The sequence below is a fragment of the Electrophorus electricus genome, chromosome 3, assembly GCF_013358815.1.
Source record: "Electrophorus electricus isolate fEleEle1 chromosome 3, fEleEle1.pri, whole genome shotgun sequence".
NCBI classification, from domain to species: Eukaryota; Metazoa; Chordata; class Actinopteri; order Gymnotiformes; family Gymnotidae; genus Electrophorus; species Electrophorus electricus.
In genome coordinates this window covers 29147678-29162854 of record NC_049537.1, presented here as the reverse complement: position 1 = coordinate 29162854, position 15177 = coordinate 29147678, and the positions used below count along the sequence as shown (strand labels likewise).

The 15177-nt window shown below is 37.4% G+C and overlaps 1 protein-coding gene and 1 pseudogene across 1 annotated transcript; both read left to right on the top strand.

Moving 5' to 3' along the window:
- The first annotated feature begins 3979 nt into the window (after positions 1-3979).
- LOC113591319 lies at positions 3980-7449 on the top strand (annotated as a pseudogene).
- Positions 7450-9588: 2139 nt separating this feature from the next.
- LOC113591327 (cytochrome P450 2J2-like) lies at positions 9589-15162 on the top strand. Its single transcript, XM_027031799.2, has 9 exons — positions 9589-9792; positions 10779-10944; positions 11136-11288; positions 12018-12178; positions 12281-12454; positions 12705-12846; positions 13070-13257; positions 13756-13897; positions 14124-15162. The coding sequence occupies exons 1-9, from the start codon at positions 9601-9603 to the stop codon at positions 14297-14299; spliced, it is 1494 nt and encodes a 497-aa protein (XP_026887600.2). The 5' UTR covers positions 9589-9600; the 3' UTR covers positions 14300-15162.
- The last annotated feature ends 15 nt before the right edge of the window (positions 15163-15177 follow it).

Below are 15177 nucleotides of genomic sequence, written 5' to 3'. Positions count from 1 at the left end.
ATTAATTTGCATTATTCACCCATATCACTTCATTTGAATGTTGCCTACCTCGTACTTATTTTAAACAAATGGTCAATCGCTCCTAGTTGTGTTCACTAGAAATCTTATATGAACCAATTAGACAATATTTTAGAGTTAGTAGTTTGTAACTTCTAGAAATTAGGAAATTAATTTGTTGATTATCCAATTGCTCAACCCATCCCAGGGTTCATTTTACAAATTATTCTAAGACCAGGAGGTACAAATTGGTAGTAAATTGTTTTTCTCTGTTTAATTGATTTGTATTGGATCCTACATATTCCTGTATGTTCTATAGAAACTATAGAAATTATATTTCCCATCTTGAAAACAAAGGCTATTGAATATGCATGAACCAGCCATGGCCTGTCCCCCTCTTCAGTCTGGAACAAGGTGTGAAGCTGCAAAAAACCTACTGAAACAAAAGGGGGGGGGGGGGTCCAAAAACTATAACTCATTTTCTTAACTAAATCAATAAACTCTCGCTAAGCAGTTAGAAAGACTCTCAAATCTCATTATATCTTAGGTTTTATATATATATATATATATATATATATATATATATATATATATATATATATATAAACATTTATTTTTCTTTCTTTGTTTATTAATTTACTAATTTCTCATTGTTAGTGGTATTCGTCGGAATTTGCTCATCCCAGCTTATATCAAGCAAACCCGCCTGGTCATTTGCAATGTATCCCAACTTCAATGGAACACGCTCTCCCTATGTGCCTCCTCCATACAGTCTGTGGCTGAATTACAACAATTCTGCAAAAGTGAGTGAGCCAAAATTCCTCCACAGCGCTGTAAAAGACTCATTGCCAGTTATCACAAATGCTTGATTGCAGTTGTTGCTGTTAAGGGTGGCCCAACCAGTTATTAGGTTTAGGGGGCAATCAATTTTTCACACAGGGCCATGTAGGTTTGGATTTTTTTTTCCCTTAATAATAAAAACCTTCATTTAAAAACTGCATCTTGTGTTTACTTGTGTTATCTTTGTCTAATATTTAAATTTGTTTGATGATCTGAAACATTTAAGTGTGACAAACATGCAAAAAAAATAAGACATCGGGAAGGGGGCAAACACTTTTTCACACCACTGTACATAGTCAATATGCTGTAGGTATGAAATGATGAGATTCTATTCTTTACAAATTCCACCTTGCCCATATTGTATGGTAAAAGGGTTAGGGTTAGTTTTTCTTTTCTTTTTATTGGAATATGAAATAACATTTGTAAGATATTTTGTCATTATTATATTGAATGAAATATTATCAATGCAATTATTGTTAATGCAATTAATTTTTATACCTAGTTAACGTCATGGCTCATAGACATCTGGGAGGGCTTTGGGTTGCAAGCTAAGGAGTGCCAGTAGAGCATTTCATTGATTTTCTTTGTATATGCACTTTGAATACCATTATCACAGTGTCCACATGCAGTAATCTCAGTTTTTATCTCCAAAGTGCCATTATGGACTTCATATAATATTATGCAAATATTTCCTAGATCAGACATGTTTCTGTCACAGAAAATTTTGATATATATAATTATTTTTCATAAGTCATTATTAAAATGGTTTGACAAAAATCAGAGACACTTCTCTTTCAAGTTTAAAGCAGAACAACCAGTTCAACTCAAAGTGTAGAAGCTTTTTTGAAACCCAGGTCAAAGTGCAAACCAGTTTCAAAATGTCCTTGAGCATAATGCACCGGTTCACTACTTCTATCTACTGCATGTGTCAGCATGACAAATCACAATGTACAGGGAGTAGTTAACCGGGCTGACTGCATATTTTTCTCTTCTTTGGATTTCACACTGGCTTACATAAGCCCTTTACTTGGCTCCAGTCCACCCACAGTTGTGATATCTCCTCTGTGCCATTCACAGACAAGTACATTTTGTACTGGTGTATTAGATCAGACCTAGAACCAGGATCCACCATACAAACAGTCATAACCAAACTCCCAAACTCCAGCCATGCTCTTATACATATTGGAGCCCGTTGATTTTACAGCTCATGGCTATTTTTCTTCTGCTGCTCATTGTGTCTGTCTGTGTGGTTGTGCTGATTCTGTGGGCGTCCCCATTGTGATTCAGCTTGCTGAGAAGCATGTGGAGGTTTTCAGCCTGAGATGGGGCAGTGAGAAAACAGCATCTCTCTCTGGATACGAAACGGTGCAGGAAGCTCTGCTCACTCAGCTCGGCCAGTAGCTCCCCTGTTTCACAAAGTATTTAATTCAATTGGCAATTAAAGGGATGACGTGGGCTAGCATATAATTACATCAATTAAGAAATATCAGTGGTGATCATTTTACAAGTCTTTGACAGTATGACTTCTCTTGTATGACATATTACAATATGTATATATGCAGTTTGACGGTCTAGCATCTGTTCACTGACACTTTTGCTTGCTGTAATAGTGTAGTACTCATTAATGGCTATCTGTGTAGTGTACAGAGGAAGGTCTAGTGATCCTAGGAAGGAGCTTTATTGCCAACTATAAGAAAATCAAAGTGTTCCTGAAAGCTGAAATCAAAAAGTATTGGGATCACTCAAACCCAAGGGACAGTCATCTGTGCTTATTGACAAGAGTAAGTGAAACACCTTTAACCCAGGACACTTTGTGGATGACAAGGACCATTTCCGCAGAGATGCTTTTATGCCCTTTCCAGTAACACAAATATGCCATCACTAATTGACCAATGGATAATACAGAAATAACCTTTGAGTAATAATCTCGACAACTTAAAATACAACATTTCCCTTATACTGTAAATTGGCATGGATCACCTATATGCAGAAATCCCTGTTCCCCAGGTAGGAGGGCGTGTCTGGGGGAGCCCCTGGCCCGCATAGAGCTCTTCCTGTTCCTCACTGCCGTCCTGCAGCGCTTCACCTTCTCCCCGGAGCCTGGAGAGGAGCTGAGCCTGGAGGGCCAGCTGGGCTTCACCTACACCCCCAGGGCCTACCGCTTGTGTGTGAGCCCACGCTGAAGCCCTGAATGTACAAAGACAGAGACATGAAAATTAAGGGAAGGTTATTTTTGTTTGAGAAAAAAAGAATGCCAGAATACAAGCAGGCAGATTTTCAGAGGTACAAGATTTTCTCGGGTGCCTCTATTCTAAGATGTTGAGGAATATGTTTGTATAAATCATCTATCTGAGCCATACTGTATTTCTTGAAACTTAAAAAATCTTTTTTATGGTGCTATGTGAATAAATTTCTAAATACACTTCAGGCATGCCAAGATTTTTTCTTTTTGGGTTATGACTTACAAAACACACACTAAAAGCATGCACTCTTTTGGGGTCATGCCTGTGTAATACTAAGCTGTAGAGATGTTATCATGCTCAGAGGGGCTTTTTTTTCTAGAAACTTCTCGAAATGCATTTGGCATATTAACACGCCAAGCCCTTTGTTCCCACAAACACCTCCATCTTGCTGACCGGGAGGCAGCTACAGCTGCGTTTCAGAACATGCACTACACACCACAGCTGTGATTTCAATGACTTTACACATGGCTAAGCATTAAACATTGTTCAGTGGCAATAGCTGTGTATCTACTGATACTGAAAATCAGTGTTGGCATTTAATCTGTTTATGCAAGAAAGGCATGTGGGTCTCAGAGGAAGAACAGACTTAAAACTCATTCTGTGTGGAGAACCTATGGAATGTAAATAACAGAACTGTTAGGGGGCCCTGTTTTAGTTGGCTCCCACCCAACCCCCTGATTATGCAATTGTGCTACATTGCACCTACACAACATGAGAGGCCTGTGCTATTCAACCTGGCACCATTTCACTCTGACACTAACCCTTTCACACATACCTACATTCCTGCAATCACATGTACAAATATAGAGGCTCAGGGACTGGTTGAAGTGAAAAAAAGATACTGATGTCTGCTGGTCTTTTCTGCCTTCCTAATCGGCAATCCTCAGACAGAAGTAGCAATGATTTTCTATTCTTTGCTCGATGTCAGAGGGTGGGTGATTTTAATTTTGGCTCACATGATTCTCATTAATATTATTTGGAACAGAAATCCCCCTAACTTTCCTCCGGGACCTTGAGCTTTGCCTTTTTTTGGAAATGTCTTCACAGGAGTTGATTATAAAACTATGGACAAGGTGAGTGTATTCATAACTTGGGTAAAAAGGGGTGACCAATAATTTAATATATTGAAGAAAAATGTTCTGGTATATGTGTTACATTATTAAACATACACATTTCAAAATTCATTTATATAATTAAAGCATATGTCTGATGAAATCAAGAGGGTATAGTGTGCTAAACAACTGTGTGTTTGCATCACTTGTGTTGAAAATGGGTCTAAGGCTGTAACATGTATTGGAGTAGTCAGAGTCAATATATTCATTCAGTTCACAGGTTAAAACAACCCTGTAGGAGATAACTAAACACTCGGTAATTAAAACATCTATAAATTGTCTTTTACCAACTGACAGAGGAGTATGGCAATATTTTCAGTCTGTGAAGAGGCAGTAATAAAATAGCATATGTGTCTGGATATAAAATGGTGAAGGAAGCACTCATGACTCAAGTGGACAGCTTTGCTCGTTCTGTCACACCTTTATTTCATGAAATTTACAAAGGCCCAGGTGAGATACATGTAAATACAGTAATCCGAACACTTGACAATCTACAGTGAATTTATTTATATGAGTGTATTAAACAAAAACAAAAAGGAGTCAGCAACTTCCATTGAGCATGACCTTAAGTTCTACTGTAATGTGTAGGCTGGTAGAGTTTACTTTTACATAGTATAGTAGGTGCAAGCATAACAACAAGAATTGTTGTGCTTGCATTATGGAGTACATATACACACATACAGGATACATCCATTTTCACCACATGTTGTGATGAGCGTTTTCTAAGCCTCAGTTCAAGCACCACAGAGGACCCAAATTTGAATGCTGCAGTGATTCCTACTCATTTACACTACTCTTTTCCATTCTCCTGTAACATGGAATCATACGGCAAAAGGCCTGTCAATGAGCCATGGCTACACATGGAGGAAGCAACAGCAGTTTGCGATTGGCCACCTGAAGAACTTCAAAGGAGGGAAGAAAACTCTGGAACAGCACATCCAGCAAGAATGCTACTTTCTCTGTGAAGCCTTCAAAAAGGAGCAAGATGAGTTCTGTGGTAGTGGAACAACCACAACTTAGTAAATGCAGGTCTGGTATGCAATTGTGGTATAGGTTTGAACCTGGCTGATATCATTATGTTCTGTTGTTTATGTATGTATAAGGCCGGTGGCAGCAATTAGCTCTGGGGGCACTATTCTGCAGTTCTATTTGAAAATTATTTACATTTATATTGAACAAATAAGATAGAGGCAAAACCAAAACCTTAAACCAAGACACTGGCAGATTCAAGAGTCAACACTGAAAGTCAGATTGAGAGATACAACATAATACAATGCTATAAAATACAAGACAATTTAACTGATATTACTAGACAGGACAGTTCAAGGGTAAATATAAAATCTTCCTATAAGTACATTAGTTAATATAAATTGGTTGCATGCAATGGCTTTTCAAAGAGATGAGTCTTCAGTTGGCATTCGAAGACAGTGCAGGATAGCCAGTGGGAGTTCGGTGGGAGTTCATTCCATGAGCCAGGTGGCAGGACAGACAGACTTGATGCTTGTCATTTTGAACGGTGATGGCTCAAGCAAGACTGTACTTGAATGGCTCAAGGTTGTGGATTGAGTTCTGGCCATTGCCATCGAGTATGAGGTGGGAAAGTCTATTGTCGGTTTTCTAGGCAAACATCAGTATTTTAAATCTGAAACAAGCAACAGCAGAAAGCCAGTCGAGTGAACACAGTAGTGAAGTGACATGGGAGCACTTAGGAACATTGAAGACCAGACATGTTACAGCATTCTGGACAAGTTGTAAGGGCATGATGGCACACCTAGGAAAACATGCCAGAAGTCAGTTTCAGTAGTCAAGGCTTTATATGACAAGAGACTGAACAAGCACCTTGGTGGCCTTCCTAGAGAAAAAAAAATGATTAATTCTCCAGATGTTGAAGAGGAGAAGCCTGCAAGACAGGTTTATGACATGAGCTGAGAATACATGCTGGTCATCCACAATTACATCAATGTTTCTTGCATTCTCAAACTGAGTGACCAAGATGTTCTCAAAAGGGATGGCAAGAACCCTATGAGGACTGGCAGTTTCAGGGATACATAGAAGTTCGGTCTTACTGAGATTCAGCTTCTTCTGGTGTGCTGACATCCATGATGAGATGTTGGCAAAATATGATGAGATGCATCTGTAAGCATTTATGTCAAAATGTAAAGGACAAGATTGATTGGGTATCATTGTTGATGTGAGCGCTGTGCATTGTGAGTTTCTTCACAATATCCTGGTAGGATTCAAGGCAAATGGAGCATGACCTGATGGAGAGATGTTTATGGTGTGATTTATTATGTGCATGATCATAATATTTTGCATGTTGCTTTAAATGTGCAAATCAAGTTCATGATGGATGGCTCCAGATAAAGTCTTCAGCATGTATATAGCTTGTTCTGTTCTTTCATTCTTCTAACCAGAAAGATGTTTTTCAATTGCATTACAGGCGATCCATTTGACCCCCTGGTGTATGATGACATTCAGTTCCAGAAACGCCTATGCATGAGCGCAGTCTGTGTTTTTAACTGGTTCTACGTGGAATGAGGTACAGACTTTATTCTCTAAAAAAACTAGAAAATGTGCAGCAGCTAAAACAAGAGCTAAGATTATCTTCAAATGCCAATATACAAAAACCAATACCAATGCAATTATATATACTATATACCACACTTATTAGCAATTTAGTAACCAAACTCATGTTAAAGATTTCATGTGTATTGATTACTCTATCTCACTGTTTTTAGTTGTATGATTCCCAGGCATAATGAGCAAGCTAGCAAGACCCCATCAGAGAATAACTGCAAACTACCAAACACTGGCAAACTGTCTGAAAGAGAAAACTGAGAAAAGTAAAATGGACTGGGACCCAAATAATCCTCAAGACTACATTGACTCCTGCTTAATAGAAATTGAGAAGGTAGTCAGAACTATTTAAGGATGTGTGATGTGCTAAAATTTGTTCAACTGGTTTATTATAAAGTGAGAAACAGAAGAGTATGAAATTATTTACTTGCTGTTTAATGCTTTGCTGTCCATTATTTATAACCAGTCTGATTTAATTTTTGTAGTCATAGTTTAATGGTTATTTTCAGAGGAAGAATGACAGTGAGGCCCAGTTTCACACAGACAACCTGGCATGGTGCCTGGTGGATCTATTTGAGGGTGGAACAGAAACTACCACTAACACCCTACACTGGGCTCTTCTCTACATGATTAAATACCCTCTGACACAGGGTATGAGCAGTCTCTGGACAGTGTTCTAAACCAGACTATCTGCTATCACAGATACACAAAATAAATGCAATGTAAATGTTTCAGATCAAAAAACATCTTGATCAGATCAAAAAACATCTTGATCTCATCTCAAAACTGAAATGAGCCTTTATGTTCTTTTTGCTCAGCAGTGTTTTTTGCACAGTTTCTTTCTTATGGTGGAGTCATGAACACTGAGGCAAGTGAGGCCTGCAGTTCTTTGAATGTTGTTGTGGGGTCTTTTGTGACCTCTTGGATGAGTCATCGATGTGCTCTTGGGGTAAGTTTGGTTGGTCAGCCACTCCTGGGAAAGGTTCAGCACCGTTCCATGTTTTCGTCATTTGTGGATAATGGCTCTCACTGTGGTTCGCTGGAGTCCCAAAGCTTTAGAAATGGATTTATAACCTTTTCCAGACTGATAGATCTCAATTACTATGTATTTCATTTGTTCCTGAATTTCTTTGGATCACATCATAATGCCTAGCTTTTGAAGATCGTTTGATCTACTTCACTTTGTCAGGCAAGTCCTATTTAAGTGATTTCTTGATTGAGAACAGGTGTGGCAGTAATCAGGCCTGGGTGTGGCTAGAGAAATTGAACTCAGCTTTCCAAAGATGTGATAAACCACAGTTTTTTCCCTTAATAATAAAAACCTTCCTTTAAAAACTGCATTTTGTGGTTACTTGTGTTATCTTTGTCTAATATTTAAACTTGTTTGATGATCTGAAACATTTAAGTGTGACAAACATGCAAAAAATAAGATATCAGGAAGGGCCACTTACATACTGTATGTGGACTGTATAGAATATATAATTAAACACCTATGTATTTTCTGTAACCTGAAACATCAAAACTAAACAAACTATTAAGACAAATAAAATCAAAAACCAAATATGTGACCTTTGTCACTACATATCATAAATGTATGACTACTTTATACAGTAAAGTATAAAGTATAATTGCATATAAAGTATAATTGCAACAGTAAATGCATTGATGCATTGATCACTGTGTATAAAGATTTTAAATGTCAAATTCTAAGGCTTTGTCATTTGCACAGTTCACATTGTTTTATTTAGCATAGAAATTCTCAGGGTATCGCTGATAAACATATAATAAAGTTATAATCTACAGAATACACAAAAGCATACATATGTACATCAGAATGGCAAAGGACGGGTGTCTGAGTGCTTCAGTAGCACTCTCCAGATTGCTGTAAATGTTTGACTGAGGTGAACCGGTCAAGAAAAGGGTACTAGGCAACAGATCATAAAACTAGGCAGGGGGACAACTGATTTTTACTGATGTTAAATGGGGGAAATTAAATTTAGATCTTCTAAATTTAGATCTTCCCGTGATGCAATGACGACATTCAAGAGCTTTCATGGTTGATGCACAAATCTGTTCATATCATCTGAAGATACCCCATGTATGAGCCATTTATTTGATTACTCTTTATAATGTGTGTTTTTGTTGTCGGGGGGTGTTTTTGTTCTGTGACTGTGCATCTACTGTAGATCACAAATCTAAATAGGAGGAGAAACACTAAGAGGGCATGGCTAACTGGGGGGTCAAAGGTCCTTAAATAGGACAAGGAGTGGCCAGAGGGTGTGGTTAACTGGGAGCATACAGGGTTTAGTCTCATGGTTGTTGGCTTCGTCTGGCTGTGCTCTAGTTATTTCATTTGCTTTCTAACCTCCTTAATTTATGTTTATTTATTTAAATTTAGATTTATTATATTTATATTTATTTAAGTTCCTTTATTGCCAGCAGTAATGTAGATTTGCAATAGAATAGTTATGGTTTAATGAATTTGATTGGACTTTATGTTTGCAAGAAACAAGCGTGAATCCGAATCAACAGGAACAAACAAACAGTGACCCACTAAAGGATACAAAACTTGGATAGATGGTCCTAACACCCCTGTCTAAAACGTGAAGGCATATTAGAAGTGGAATGTACAGAAGTAGTTGCATTATCATTGTCTTCGCACGTTGACATGATAAACACAAAATGATACGTAAGAACAGCACATAGCAGTTAGCGTGGGGAAGCTGTGTTTGTTGGGAGGGGAGTCACCAGACAAACAAAAGGAGAATTCACAACTGCACATTTCCTTATGCATACAGTCCCTCTCTGTGCCCCTCCACCCCTGCTCAGTCATGGAGACTTTGGCACTCCTCACATGTTTGGATGTGAAGGGATTTCTGCTCTTTCTGGTCGTTTTTCTGGTTGTCATGGACTACCTAAAGAACAAGAACCCACCAAATTACCCACCTGGACCTTTTGCTCTACCATTCCTTGGAAACATTTTTAACCGTGACTCCAGACAGCCACATATTTACTTTACCAAGGTGAACAAACACAGTTCTCCTGACGGGGTCTTGATGTTGGTTGATATTGGGGAGTCTTTGAATTTAAAGATATATATTTCTTTAAGTTTCTTGTGGTTTTTCTTGTAGTTTCAAAATGATATCTAGAAATATTCCAATGCTGAACCTTTTTTTTTTTTTAAATCAGTGTTTAGGGTCAATTAAAATGGTTTTACTGTGTTTATTTTTCAACTGCTAGGGTTATACTTTTTCAATTCAAAACATTGTACTTTCCAACTTGTAACCTTAAAAACAACTCAGTGATATCATATTCTCATGATATTTTGTGATATATTATGTAATATTAAGTAGTATTATTTTAAAGAACTTGCAAATGTGACTATAACATGTAATTTATTAGCTTGTCAGTGAAAAGTGGGGTTTAGAGTGAATTTCACAGAGTCAGTTGTCACATTCCAGGCTTCTGGGAATCGAGAGTTGACCCTATAGCGTGATAATTATTTGCACATGATTTAGCTGGAACTGGCCAATTGCCATGCACACAAACAATGCAGAGTAAGAGAACAGGAAATTCTTCTATAGGTGTCTGACAAATGCTTTCGTCAGCACAAACAGTAGTCTGGCAGACCTTTGAAGAAAGCAGCAAATAAATTAAAATGCAAACCTTGCAAGCTTTTAATTTTTTATTTGAAATCTTATCTTTCTCTTATTTATGCCTCTAATTCTCAGCATGTTTCTTGGACATGTCATACGTTGAACAATTGATAGTTTTGTGATCGCCAGTATCAATTACATTTTACGTTGTGGTACAAAACTGAAATTTGGTGAATATATTGGTTTTACATACACAGATTATACTATGTTAACAGGAACTAACCATGAAAATAACTTTTGTTGGTAAGAAGCCATAATTTGTGGACTGGGAAACTGGTCTTATGTGAATTATAATCCTATGTCAGAAAGTAAAAATAGAACCTTTTTTTTAATTCTGATTTCTCTTACTACAGCTTGGCAACAAAACTTACAACAACATATTTGCCCTCCAAACTGGGAGGAACAAAATGGTCTTTATCACTGGATACAAAATGGTAAAGGAAGCTCTAGTGAACCAGGCAGAAAACTTTGTTGATCGTCCTTACAGCCCCCTGGCAATGAGGATCTACTCAGGCAATGGTAGATCACCTTAAAAAATGTAACAAGACAAACTGCATGAATTTAATGTACAGCATTTTTCATTATGGTATAACAAATGACATAATTGTCTTTCTTAGGTTGGTCACAATACTATTTTAGCAGTTTAAGATATTTTGCATTTTTGATCATCCTGATCTGCTAGTTTAGTCTATTTCTTTCTGCTAATGCAGGTGGTCTGTTTGTTAGCAATGGTGAAATGTGGAAGAAGCATCGTCGCTTTGCTTTGTCCACCCTGAGGAACTTTGGGCTGGGAAGGAAAACCTTGGAGGTGGCCATCTGTGAGGAGAGCTGCTTCCTGCAGGACGAGATGGACAGACAAAAAGGTGCAGGATATATTCATAGAAAACCCTTAAAGGGGGAATGGTTTGGGGAAAATCATAGTTACATAGATTTTTCAATTGCAAATGTATTCCGTTATTCAAAAACTTTCTTGATGTCCGTATTTTACTTTTATACGGTTTGCTCTGAAGCTACGAGGCTAACAAAGCTAGCAAGTAATGAAAGTGTACCCATTAGCATCATGCAAACTGCACCAAAATCATCAAATAATTGCCTCAGACAGCATAGCAGTAGTTTCATAAGCAAATTTGTAAAATGATTTGTAAATAAACAATAACTATTTAAAATATAAAATATATGCTATTCATTTCAGAAGAACAGAGTCTGGGTTCAATGGTAGCCACTACAGTGTTCAGCCACACTTTTGTGCTTTTTTAATTGATAACTTGTGGCTTGATTTAGTATAAACAAACAAACAAAACATGGTAGATTATTTTAATCTAAGGCATCGCTAGGGCAATATAGGGTGTAGGCCTCTTAGAATATGAACAGATTGGAAAATTCAATCCTCCATTTTACACAACAGAACTGATAGCTTTACCAGTTGAATGTTTGACAATGCTTGACAACTTGACAACTTGGTTATACTGTATTTCAATAAAATCTGAGTATTGGCTTCCAAATATTTGCATTGCAGTTTGGAAACTGATCCACACCAGAGCATTGAACTGACGTTTTCTTCCAGAATTAGCAAGAGCTTTTATTTACCCTAGGAGAGGCTTTTGATCCTGCGGCCCTTTTCAATAATGCAGTCTCCAACATCATCTGCCAGTTGGTGTTTGGCCAGAGATTTGATTATGCTGATCACAACTTCCAGCTGATGCTGAAATACCTGTCTGAAGCAGTTTACCTAGAAGGTTCCGTATGGGCACAGGTGAACTACTGCTGCAAAAAATTTCTCAGATAAACTTAGATCATAGTCAGACATGTTTTGAAAGTCATGCATTCATCATGGTTTCTCCATTTTTCTCCCAAGCTCTATGAAGCCTTTCCTGCCATTATGAAGCATCTTCCCGGAAGCCATAATACTCTTTTCAGCAACTACAAGGCAATTTACAAATTCATAGGAAAGAACCTGGCCAAACACAAAGAAGAACTGGACCCATCCAATCCGAGAGACTACATGGACTGTTTCCTGATTGAAAAAGAGGTAATGTAAAATATAAAAGTAAAAAATAAATAAATAAACAAGCATAACATTCCACATATTCAGTCAGAATGAAAATGTGTAGTGTTCAACTATAATTATTTATTTTACATCCACTGTTTTAAGTTTTATGTTATTCCAGATGTTTAAATAAGTTTCCAGTTTCCAGTCATTTAAACTTTGAAAAATATCTCCCACTATTGACTTTATAGGTCCTGCTGTGTCTTTACTTATAAACTTATGGTTTGTCCAGAACTCTCATAATCCATCTGAGGGGTTTACTGAGGAAAACCTGTTTCGGTGCACATTGGACCTCTTTGCTGCAGGAACTGAAACCACTACTACTGCATTACGCTGGGGTTTCATCTACTTAATCAAATACCCACAGATCCAGGGTGAGACCCTGCATACTAAACATTAGGTCTAGATTCAAAAGGCAGGATAAGAAATTATTTTCTTGACAAAAAATTTATCAAATTACCCAAATTACCCAAACACATTCAGTGACATACAGATATTCTGTAGATAGACATTATCTATATTATGTAACTATAAATAAAACTAATTTGTGATTGAATATGTAGGTGAACAAATATCTAAGTTTTTTCTAATATGCAGACAAGGTCCAGGCAGAGATAGACAAAGTGATTGGATCATCACGCCAACCCTGTATGGCTGACAGACCCAACATGCCCTACACTGATGCTGTCATTCATGAGATACTAAGGAAAGGAGATATTGTACCTCTTAACGGCCCAAGAGTGGCAAAGAATGACACAACCCTTGGAGGATATTTCATTCCAAAGGTGAGTGAGCCTTTGAAGCTAAGAGTCCACAGAAAGTCTTTGAAATATGTTGAAGAGAGATGAGTTGGACAAATCCACAATCCAGAGACAAAAGCAAAAATAAAAATTATATTACAGATGGCACGATACCCGTTTTTCTGGCACCAATATACAAATATCTTGCATTTGAATATTGCCTAATACTGATACCGATCCAATCACTCTCTCTCTCTCTCTGTCTGGCTGTCTCTGCTTAGTATGACTGCCTACATTTCTTCTCATTATTACTGAATGGAACTCTAATAATTCTTATCACATGATAGTCACAATATTTATGTACAATAGACAATGGTCAGATCTTGAAGAATGGACTCAGAAAAGCATATAATGTTTGAATAATAATAATGCTAGTAATTTGTAAGAGTACCAGGCATAGGTCTTTTATGAATAATCTTTTTTCACTGAGCTGTACATAATTTTCTATATTGTTAGCCTTACTTTCTGTTCTGCTGTGTCCAGGGAACTGTACTGATGCCAATACTTCACTCTGTTTTATTTGATGAAAATGAATGGGAGACACCACACAGCTTCAACCCTGGACATTTCCTGGATAATGAGGGCAGGTTTGTGAGGCGAGATGCATTCCTACCATTCTCTGCAGGTGAGAACATGCTGAATTCATCACTTACACACGTTCCTCAATTGTGACAGAGGTCGTCACTCAGAAATGGCTGTTCTGACTGCTGTTCCAGAGAGTTTTTTGGTCTGGTGGTTACGGCATGTCTTTGCTGCCTGTAGGACTCATGTTTGAGACCTTGGTATTGGTCACTGTCCCAAACGTTCATCACATTGATTCACCTCAAAACCACTTTTTTTTCACTTATCAGGAAAGAGGGTGTGCCTGGGGGAACAGCTGGCATGGATGGAGCTCTTCCTGTTTTTTGTCAGTCTCTTCCAGAAATTCCGCTTCTCCACTGTAGAGGGGGTACAACTCGACATGGAGGGATTTGTGGGAACCACACGTGTTCCTTGTCCTTTCAAGATATATGCAAAGGAGCGCTAAATGTACAGGAGATGTACAGGAGACAAAATTGGCTAATATAGACAAACCTAGTATAGCTAGCTTGTCCACTAAGAAACATATATGTTTAGCCACCAAGCTACACCTAGTTGTTTGTTGCCGGTCCAAAAAAGGAAACAAATGTTACCCAGTAAGCTATATAGTAGCTTAATATAATAATGCCAATAAATGTATTATCAACCTATTTATCAGCTATTTACAAACCATATCTACTCCAAAGTTAGGAATGGATTCATGAATGATTTCTCTTGAATGAGTGCCTCTTTATTTAGCTGTTCTAGTCCATTGTTTGATTACCTGATTAAACTGTGCCACTGACTTTAAAATGCTGCGTCACCCTGACCAAGAATTGAAAAAACATAAAAGAGTACTTTTATAGCAGCTTATCTCAGACTGAAAATGTCACCACACCCAACCACTATGACTGTAGAACCATGGACTGACTATGCAAAGCTTACTTTGTTTTTTGTGAACTTGTCCTTATATCAGTGCATCGAAAAGAACCAGATGAAAGAAAAAGGAAAATCTGTTCATCTTTTTGGGATCAACCTTTCACCCCCAGCAATGCCACATTTCAGGATATAGTGAGCACCACTTTAGTCATGTTACTCTATGTAAAAGAAATTGGGGGTTTATTACAATGAAACTCAAAAATAAAAATAAGTAAAATGATTAGTAAAATAAAAGCAAACAAATTAATAAATTAAATAGTAATTAGTAGAATATAATATAAATTGCAAAAATGTCCATGTATTTAATGGGTAACAAGACCATTGGAATTCTATGTCGCCATCTAGAGGTGATAATGGCAACTTGTCCTTTGATTTCTCAGCATTAAAAGAAAATAAAAATGACTGCAA

Excerpts from the sequence above, each read along its gene's own strand:
- LOC113591327 (XM_027031799.2), top strand. The coding sequence starts at position 9,601 with ATGGAGACTTTGGCACTCCTCACATGTTTGGATGTGAAGGGATTTCTG. Across the intron at positions 10,945-11,135 it reads GAGGATCTACTCAGGCAATG|GTGGTCTGTTTGTTAGCAAT; the intron begins GTAGATCACCTT and ends CTGCTAATGCAG. Across the intron at positions 13,898-14,123 it reads ATTCCTACCATTCTCTGCAG|GAAAGAGGGTGTGCCTGGGG; the intron begins GTGAGAACATGC and ends TTCACTTATCAG.